This window comes from Rhagoletis zephyria, unplaced genomic scaffold, assembly GCF_001687245.7.
Source record: "Rhagoletis zephyria isolate East Lansing unplaced genomic scaffold, Rhagoletis_zephyria_1.1 Rzeph_scaffold_01371, whole genome shotgun sequence".
In the NCBI taxonomy this organism is placed as follows: domain Eukaryota; kingdom Metazoa; phylum Arthropoda; class Insecta; order Diptera; family Tephritidae; genus Rhagoletis; species Rhagoletis zephyria.
Genome location: NW_016158455.1, coordinates 45,253 through 55,744, shown reverse-complemented (window position 1 = coordinate 55,744; position 10,492 = coordinate 45,253). Strand labels below are relative to the sequence as shown.

Here is a 10,492-nt window from a genome sequence, read left to right as displayed (position 1 = left end):
CGTAAATAAATTTTCTCTTTCCTCTGTTTCATATGCCTTGGTTCTAACTCTATCAAAAAATTCGATACAAAAAAATCCCCCAAAAACAGTTTTTCGTACAAATAATTTTTCTTCAAAAATTACAATGATAATGAATTTTTCGCGAATCAAATTTTCTCAAAATAGTCTTTCAAAATAATGCAATATTCGGTTTTCTCAAAAAATTTTTTTCCAAAAAATATTTTCCCAAAAAAAAATGTCTCTAAAATATTTTTAGCCCTAAAATCTTAAATTATTAGATATATGTAGTTTAAAATTCTTTACTAAGCAAATTTTTCTAAAACTAGTAAAATTTTAACAAGTAATTCGTAAAAGAATAAATTAAAAAGTTCCCTTATTTTGTTAATGATGCAATCATCAGAACTTTACACGGTTTTCGGACAGTGTCGGAGAGAATTAAGTTAGACTTGTGGTCTTAGGCGAAGTGTTACTTTAGATGTGCATTCATAGCTTTAGTTAGGCCGATCGTGAGATGTCCTGTAGTACTCGTGATATGGTGGCGTACAGCCTGGTTGAAAATTACAGTTTCTATATTAAACGGGCTACAAATAAGCGTGCGTATAGGCATTAAGGGCGCCATGAGTACCAACAACACCAAGAGCTGTTCCTAATATTTTGTGGGATTTTCATCTCTGGGTTCAGCGATCAAAGAAAAATCAATGAAAGCGAGCTGTAGACTGTAATGTTTCGGATTTTGGAACGAAAATCGGAGTTCCGGTCACCGATATTTGGTGTCAGTGCGATACTATTTGCTTTTGGATTTTGGATAATGATAAATTGATATCTGGAGTCTCTTTTCGAAGAAAGTACATACATACATCATTAGCTTTCCTACCAGGGCACAATGGAGAGATACAGACACTCTCTTGTTAAGTCGATAAAACTTTCTATAACGATGGCTCCAAGACTTAAAATTGACCTGCAGCTAGTTGGCAACTGGGAGGGTAACTTCAGATACTTTACTGGCTGAAGAAAGGGCGAACTGTGATTCTGATATAACTGATTAGGGGGCACATGACATGTGGACAATATACGCTCATCATAGGTATCATCCACGGCCCACTTTTGTATATCTTACGTGAATGATGAGAATAGTACAGTACAATTTCTCTGCAGCTATTCGGTCTTCGCCAGAGCGAGATGGTATATTTTTGGCTCGAATTTATTGGGAATGGTCGAGCCTCTAGCATTCATAAAAGAAGCCGGAAAGTTTGCAGAGGAGTAAGTAAATCATCGGTTTCGGTAATACGCTGTTTATTAGATCAAAACCGAACGTTCGGTTCGGCTTCGGCCGAAATTAAAATTTAATTTCAAAGCCTATGAGCCAGTTCAGGTCTAAGTAAGTAGCCTATGAAATGTAATTTAGCTAAGAGCGAAAAAAAATCATTAGATGCAGTTTGCAGACGGCAATTTCTGTCAGTTGTGAACCACCAGCACTAATACTAAGAGTAACGCGAGCAAAAAGCATGTTGCCGGAGCACAGGCGCCATAGTACCTATCTCCTTTTTTAAATGATCCGGTAAAGTAGGTCTTCAGTGTTGTAAAATAGAAAATTTTAAATGCTAAGAAAATATGTGGATACAATTTTTCGGAAAAAATATAAGTAAATGTTGAAAATTGCAAAATGCGCACATAAAAACAGCAATAAAGTAATACATACATAAAGTCATTACTGAAAAAGGCTTTTATGTATGCATAATAAAAATAATTACATAACAAATTAAGAAAAAACATTAAATTGAAGGCAGCATGCAAGCCCAAGCAAGCAAGGACGGCGATGCCGGTTCGTAGTCATACTTATGCCGAATTTCCACTAGGCATTGAAATGGCGAAAAATGTGTCCCATTTAAAAAATGGCATGTGGAAACGAATTTAATGACAATTTTTCTGAACGTAACATTAAAACTTTTGCCATTTAATGCGTAGTGGAAATCCGGCATAATTTTGAAAGGTTTTTTTAATATTGTTTTTTTTTTTTTGATAATTTCGCATAGAACCTTTAGAGGCAAAACGAAAATACAAATCTAATTTTTTAATTTCTATTTCCTCTGCTATGCGTCCCCGCGCCAAAGCAATTTCTGCTACGCGCTTTATCTAAAGCCAAGCTGACTCGATGGTCAATGAAACACTACAATCTGTGTGTAACAAGCAAGCAAGCGATATCAGATAGACAATTTTCTTTGTCACGCAATGGCGAAAATCTTAAATTTGTAAAAAGAAGGCTAAGTTCTCTGGGGTTACTCTCGACTCTAAACTTTCCTGGAAAAGAGTTCTAGAGAGCGGAGAGGAAAAGTGTAAGGTCATAATTGAGGAAAGACTGTGTGCGATGACCGCAGATAATTCTTTAGGTATTAGACCTTTTCCAACTTTAGCGCGCTGGGAGATGGTTAACACCAAATCCTATATATAATCAACCTGCAAAAGATGCAATAGCAAATATGTCTATATACAGCGGGAGTAATTTTCCCAACAGATGTGACTGGGAACTAAAAATCTTTCTAAACGACGACGAGATTCCTATATTCACAGATGGCTATAAACTGGGCATTTGAACGGGAATTGGAACGGGAACGTGTTTGGCTGAAGAACGTCTAATGCGATAAGCATTACGAGGACTCCTGCAATCTCTTCGACAACATATAGTCAATTAGGGTCCCGCGGAGCAATGGTATACCTGCAATAAGATAGCAGACGACTTGAGGAGATAGCTAGAATGATCAGCAATAGGTAGGATTAGGTTAGTTTAGGTATGTTGGCCAGCCACTGTGTCGCTTCGCAGAGACCATTAAGGTCCATAGCGTTATCAGATAAGCTTCGACCAAATGTTGAAAAACATCGCAGTCCTCTTGGCAAACTGAAACACCTTGTTATATCCGAAGGCGGCTTCCAGATTAGGTAGAAAACCTGCTCTCAGCAGACTAAGGGCAGAAAACTCGCAGACGAGAGGCTTCACTGTCTACTCTTTCGGTCTGCATCTTCTGCAAATCCTATCATTAGTAAGATCGAGTTCAAAGACGTGCGATGCCAGCAGGAAATATCCAGTTAGGACACCCAACAGTAGCCTAACGTCCTGCCTCTTGAGGCAAAGACGAAACTTCGTGAGCTTCATGTGCCCCAGAGCTGCGCTGCACTACGCTACACTTTTGGAGGAAGCGCTGTGCGATTGTAGCTCCTTTATCGCAGCCTGACTGTCGATTTAGAGACTCACCTGCTTATAGGATTTCTCTGGTCTGAGCTCCACGTCCTGTCATGCCGATCATTGATAGCCAATATACACTTTCTATTCTTTTAAGAAATTTTTCCCACTCAAATGCCAAAAAATTGGAACAGTATCGGACTGACTATCGCCGTGAAGATCCAATGAGAAAGAGAAGGCCTCAATTTCAAAAGCCTCGCTTTTCAATATTTTTAGTAACTGTTTTAAAAACCTTTCGAACTAAAATGCTTTGAACCGACCTTTGCCGTAGCTCGAACTTTAGGAAAATTTGGGATTTATACGCGGAAATAAATTTCCTAAACAATAATTAAATAACAAGTCAATCCCTTTCACATTAACTAAAATAAAAAAAAAAATACTCGCCCAATAACCGTCGTCGCACTTCTTAACACAATAAACATTCCCACATACACTAACCACGATTCACTTAACCGCTAACCCCACTCACCCATAAACTCACCTCCACACCTTCCAAATAATGCGTGAAAATATAAGAGTAGTTTTTGTAGACTCTAAGCGCCGGTAAACACATAAAAATATCGGAAGAAAATAAATACAAAAGAAAAGTAATAAAATTGTGAATTATAAAAATTAAGAAAAACAATTGAATTAAAAAAATATATATAGTACATACAGACATAAAAAAAATCTAATAAAGAATTGACATGAATCATAAATACATACATATTTAGTTCTGTCGCGGTATGAATGCAATCATTTAAGTAAAGCAAATAAGTAAAAGTTGAATAGGGTTTAAAAGGAAAAAAAAATATAAAAGTATTGAAAAAATAGAGATTTGAAATTATGTAAAAAACTGTGCAAAGGTTAAAAAATTATAAATTGTTAATGAAAAAAAGAAACTAAATTGGCAAATTGGAAAAAAATAAACATGCAAAGTCTAAAAATATTTAACAAATACAATAAGTTTATAAAATGATAAAATAATAGAAACATAATAATAATGATAAAAAATACAATGAAAATCATTTTTATTATCCACAAACAACATTACACTTTACGAACAAAATAAAACACAGCAGCAAATCGCAAACACATACAGAAAATGAAATGCATACAGAAAATGAAATGAAACTAGTAAAACTAAATTCTGTAAAATGAAGACATAGCATTAGTTTATAAGCAAAAAGCGCAAAAAGTTAATGAAAGTGGATTAAAAGAAATCAACAAAAACTGCATCAAAAAAAGAACTAGCATATTATTGTAATTAAATAAAAAAAAAATTGATCAATTAAATTGTTTTTATTAATTTTGTTGAGTCATTAATGGAAGGCATGCCGAAGTTATGAAAAAAACGTAATAATAATAATAATAATAATAGTAAGCGTAGCAAAGCAGAAGTAGTAGCAAAAAGCAGATAAAGTTCAAGTTAAAGCAGCAAAACAAAACAAAGAAAAAACTAAGAAAGAAAGTTAAGTGAAGCGTAAGAGAGAAATGATGAAAATAGTAATTTAATGAGATAAAAAACTAAATGGAAAAAGTTGTATTAATTTAGTTATAAGCATTATGATTACAAAGATTATTATTATGATTATCATTATTATTAAAAACACATTAAGAATGAATAATTTTCATTAATGAAATAAATAAAAATAAAGAATTAAAATAAAAATAAAAAAATTAAAATTTAACTGCATAAAATCGCATTCATAGGAATTGTGAATTAATAGCCGGTATTTTTGCAACAACAGCAACCACAATTCGCAGCAAAGCAACTACAGGTCGTCTTTGATCCACGTACTGCTAAGAAACCTCGCGAGGTCTTTTGGCTGAGTGCCATCTAGGTCGTGTGCTTCTAGGTACGGTGATCCTAATAAGCGAAGTCTGGTCCTGGTGAAGGCTGCACAGTGGCACATAATATGCACTGCTGTTTCCTATACTTCGCTGCACAACTTACAATGGTCAGTGTTAACATTTCCTATGTTTGAGAAGTGTTTCAGCAACAACAACCCTGCAAACCATTTTTTCGGAGTATTCTGCATTGTAAAGAAATTTTAAAGAATTCGTTAAGATTTAATTCGATTTTTTGCCGAATTTTCTAAAATGAAATAAATTACGCACAGTTCCATTCTTTTACGAAATTTCGGAAGAAAATCTGTGAAGCAACGAAAATAATGCTGCTATGTGAAGAATATCTTTCAGAATTTTTCCAGAATTTTCTTTATTTTTCGTACAGAAATTTCTTTACGAGTTCGTGTCAATCACTTCATATAATTTTCTTTGAAAATTCGTAAAAGATCATTACAGAAATGAGATACTCCTAACGATTTCCTTAAGATTTCGGGAACTTTGGTTTGCAGGGAAAATAAACGCAAATGTTGTTTTTGCTCTAATGCTACTACTACCTGTTTGATATGCCTTGACTTTTTTCATATAAGGGTAAAGGTGAAGGGGAATATAGAGATGAAGAAACTGATAAACGTAAAGGTAAAAGCAAAGATAAATATTAAGAAAAAGATGAGGATGAGGATACCGATAAAAGTAAAAATATAGAGGAAAAAAGATTAAAATAAAGGGAATTATAAAAAAAGGATATAGATAGAAACAGATCCTCAACCTCGGGACTATTTTGGGATTTTCGGTATTCTCGGGATTTATCGATATAATAATCGATGATTTTAACGATTTGGATATCGATTTTATTGTCGGTGTTGTTATAGATTTTGCTATCTATAATTTTACCGAATTCTTTATCGATAATTTTATAGGTTTTGTTATCGATACACATGATGTGACAGAACATCATATGATATGACATCATTTGGCATGACNAAGACAAATTTAAAAATTACATGTTGCCACTGACGGCATTCGAACCCGAACATGCTGGGAGCTAAGAACTAACAGCGAGCATCTCTACACGTTCAGCTACAGCCAGACATGCAAATTTGCTTTCAAATGCTCATATTCAATCACGTTTCGTTAAAACACGAGCAGTGATCGGATAACAAACAATAAGCTGGCGCAGAGACACGAGTTGGTCCGCTACAGCATGACAGAGGAACACTTTTGTAAGTACTCCAATCTACCACAAATAGACTACATGGTCCAACGATTTTTGCAGGGACATGACATCCTATCACATCACTTTACTCGTCGCTCGTCGTCACATGAAATCGCATCGCATCGCATTAGCTGACATCACATCACATAGCATCTTATCTTATTATATGTAGATGGAGAAAAGGATAAAAGCAAAGATATGAAAGATACAAAACAAAGATGAAGACCAAGGTAAAGGTTTTAAACTACGCAGCACCAGTGTGGTCGCCGGGGACTAGTAGGACGCAGTGGACGAAGCTACAGACAGTACAGAACACCGCACTCAGGACAGCGACTGGATGCCTCCTGATGTCGCCAGAACATCACCTCCACAACGAGGCACAAATGCTCCCAATTAAGGAGCACAACATAATGCTCTGCAAGCAGTTTCTGATCGGGAGCCACAGAAGTGGCCACCCGAACAGACGGACGAAGTTCCGAGGTTCATCAAGCAGCCTCTGGCTCGTCAGCTTACCGACTGGCCCTGAACGGCATTCACAGGGAATCAGTCTCGAGTTATGTAGACTCTAGACCTGTGAATGCCGTTTTAGGCACACCACCACCGGACATAGACAAGACGGAGCTTCATCTGCCTCGGGAGACAAGAACAACAATAGCCCAACTTCGCTCTGGCTACTGCAGCAGGTTAAATTCATACCTGAGTAGACTGAATGCAGATGTGCCAAATGAGTGTCCGGCATGCGGAGATGCCCCACATGACTCGAAACATCTCTTCACATGCCCGGAAAACCCGACAACCCTAACGGCTTTGTCCCTGTGGGCCGACCCGGTGGAAGCTGAACGCTTCCTAGGGCTGCCGTTAGTGGAACATGACGATAACGACTAAGATATCAACCGATCTGGGCGGGGTTGTTGTAGCCACTATAACAACAACAACAACCAAGGTAAATTTAAACACTTTACTTTTATAAGAACAATTGAGTATAAAGATAAAAATTAGGATAAAGGAAAACATAAATGTAATTAAAACGAAAAGGGTAGAGGTAAAAATCTAGATAGAAAAAAGATAAAATATAACCTTAAGAAATGTATATGTACATACACATGTATTAATGTATGAATATTGGTTATGAGTAAAGCAAGATATGTAACCTAAGTTTCACTTCTCCAGTGTGGTCCAGGTGCCCTTATTTTTTCTTTAAACGCACCAAAAAATGTGTATCCCTAAAACGCCATGCGCATGCTGGTTGGATCCTAAAAATTATACTTAGTCAAAATTTCTCATTTCCCAAACAAGCAACAGGAGTTTTAAAAACCTTTAATTACGAACAATATTTAAGTACATACAGATAATTCGATATTTTGCTCTAAAACTATGAGAAATGTAAGTACACTTTGCAACAACAAAAGGGCCTTTTACTCTCTATGTAAAAGTCTTTAATAGACAAATTTGAAAAATGAGGTAAGAATATAATCATATAAAAGCAGCTAATCTCAATGCCTAAGTACATATATAAGTATTTGTGTATATTTTTGGTTGTAAAACATGGCAAGTAATGCGCGTAAGTAACGCTAAAGGCACTCTTTTGCTCATTTTTGTACTTTCTTCTTTTTAATCCAATCGGGCTTTTTCAAAAACTTTTTTTTGCCTGCTTGCTTATCTGTTGTTTTGTTTTTTACTTTCTGCTCTTCAACGGCAATCGGTGAGTCTGGTGGTTTTGGTAGATTTCCAAGTGCTGCGTTGGTGCTAAAAAATTAAATAGACATACATAATATGTATGTCTTATTTGCATGCATTGTTTTTAAGTTATACATACTTCTTATGCTCAGTGACTTTTATGAGTAAAGGTGGTACTTCCACGCTTAGAGAATCTGTCAGAAGATCCCAAAAATGTTCACTACGATACTTCAAAGTATGCAGTCCACGCAGCGCGCGCGGTAAATGTAAATCATATAGTAAAGGTATGATCCTTCGGCGATTTTCATCTGAAAAAATTTATATAATAGGGAAAAAAGTTAAGAGTATACATTTGAAATCTAAATGCGCATATTTACTCAATTGCAGCGATTGCACATTATTGAAAAAGAAGCAGCTTTCAAAATCTTTGCTAAAATGCTGGGTTATAATCAATAATACATATTTGCAGCGCTCTTCCATTAGCTCCGTAACAGCATCGTGAAAGAAGGTGCCACCGAGCAAATCACGATTCTTAAAGACAAGCTGCAATAGCAGATAGTTTTTATTACAATTTACCAAGTTTTTTTTTTTACTGTTTTCCCCTATTTTACTTGCCTCAAAGTTAAATTCGGTATATTTTTCCAATTTTTGTTGCATTTCATTAGCGTAATGCTGATCAGGCTCCGCGTACAGCACGAAAGCATCGTATTTTGTCAGCGGCAAGCCTCTGCGTAAGCGTGCTGCATCTTGACGTGTCAACGGATTTATTTCATCAACGAACGTCTCAGTGTGGAGCTCTTTTGGGGGCAAGGAAACAGATAAAGCTGCTTGCCTAGGTGGGTCAGGTGTTGGCGTAGGTATTCGTGCTCTAGCATTATTCGCATTTGCTAAAACCTCAACACGTTCAATTAAAGACTCCAAATTTGGAGGGCTTGGCGGACGACTTGATGGTGGACTTAGTGAGGAACTTGAGCCGCCATCAGTGTTTGCATCGTTATCCGTGCCATTGTCGTCGTCACCCTCATCTGTTTCATTATCATGGTCATAGTTCCTATTGTTAGCTTCTTCATTTCCAGCAATTGTAATATTTTCATCGTTTGCACCACCTGTTGCATTCGTATATAATCTTTTAATCTCGTACAAGCGAGCGTCTTTAACTAAATGCAGTGATAAAAAAGCTTGTAAAAACTGTAATGTCGTCACACTGGTACTAAATTTTTGACTTTACTTACTCAGGAAATTAAAAATATCATCGCTCACATCCCAACGGTCTATTTTGGATAAAAAGTGCAGTAAATGAAAACAAGTTGCTTCGCTTGCATTCCGTTGACACCATTGGCTAAGCACCGTCTGCATGGGGTCATCCGAGTTTGTATTGCAAAAGTTACGTATTTTTGCCATCTCAGCTATGCCACGCCAATCGCGATCGTGTCCTGCATACCTTAAAATTTTCCGAGCGTTTAGCATTTCTGAGAGTTTAATGCGTGTCTCAGAACTCAGCTCAGTAAGAGGAGTCTCGGTAAGCAGACGTGCTTCCTCACTACAGTTGAATGCCGGCACATTCATGGAAAAAGGAAACGCGTTATCCGCACTAGTGTCCAGCACCATGGTTAGAAACTATCAAGAATATGGGCCAGGAATCGAAGGTATACAGAATACGCCGTCCACGTTGGCAGATGGAAACTGTTATTCAAATTAGCACCTTCGATCATTGTAACTTTTGAGCAAATAAGTTTTACCTGCTTCCAAATCCTCGCCGACCGCAGCGGTAATCCAGCTGTTTGCGCTCTTTGGAAAAGTGTTTTACTGTAGCATTTATCCGACAGGTAGTTGGTGAAAACGACAAAAGTTTTGTGATCATTCGGATTTCACGCTCTAATGATTTTCCGATTTTATTAACAATTAAATTATGGGAACCAGTTGCAATACAAAAGGATTGATTATGTTCAAAAATAAGTACTGCGTATGGTAAAATAAATGCGAATTTTAGACCGAAAAGTAAATTCGATAATTTACCGGCACCAATGTTGCCAACGCCAGTTATGTATACGGGGGAATTTCCTTCAAACGACCCATTGATTTGACGTTTTTCCCCTTTGTAGATCTAACGTTTGCATTAATAATTATTATATGTTAAGGATATAGAAAATTAACTAATAACGATTTCACCTTGCTTCCTGCTGGCGCGAATAAGATTTTAAGTTTGTATTCTACCGATTGATGCATAGGATTGGTAGCACAGATAATAATAAATAATGTTTGTTTACCCATTTCCAGTAAAATCCAGTAAAAATTTTTACGAATTTTAATTTTTTTGGCGTTTTCGTACGCAAAAACTTGCAAGGTAGGGTAAATTGAGACAGCGAAAATGACAGCTGAAGTTGTAGGTTTTTACTGGATACATTTTTACTTGTAACAATTTGCCAGTACGAAAAACAGCTGATCACATGTTGCTGGATGCAATTTAAACTAATGAGGAAACTGTTTGAGGTTTTTTATTGTTGAAATTGACAAAATAAACCTTATTAAAAATAAAA

The 10,492-nt window shown here is 36.3% G+C and overlaps 1 protein-coding gene across 1 annotated transcript; it reads right to left on the bottom strand.

The window, feature by feature from the left end:
• Window positions 1–7,578: 7,578 nt before the first annotated feature.
• Window positions 7,579–10,088, bottom strand: LOC108363775 (uncharacterized). Its single transcript, XM_017617243.1, has 6 exons — window positions 9,695–10,088; window positions 9,188–9,638; window positions 8,571–9,112; window positions 8,333–8,498; window positions 8,095–8,263; window positions 7,579–8,024 (listed from the first exon to the last, which is right to left on the bottom strand). The coding sequence occupies exons 2-6, from the start codon at window positions 9,561–9,563 to the stop codon at window positions 7,868–7,870; spliced, it is 1,410 nt and encodes a 469-aa protein (XP_017472732.1). The 5' UTR covers window positions 9,564–9,638; window positions 9,695–10,088; the 3' UTR covers window positions 7,579–7,867.
• Between the last annotated feature and the right edge of the window lie 404 nt (window positions 10,089–10,492).

Excerpts from the sequence above, each read along its gene's own strand:
- LOC108363775 (XM_017617243.1), bottom strand. The coding sequence starts at position 9,563 with ATGGTGCTGGACACTAGTGCGGATAACGCGTTTCCTTTTTCCATGAAT. Across the intron at positions 8,499-8,570 it reads ATACCGAATTTAACTTTGAG|CTTGTCTTTAAGAATCGTGA; the intron begins GCAAGTAAAATA and ends CTGCTATTGCAG. Across the intron at positions 8,264-8,332 it reads TGTGCAATCGCTGCAATTGA|ATGAAAATCGCCGAAGGATC; the intron begins GTAAATATGCGC and ends AAATTTTTTCAG.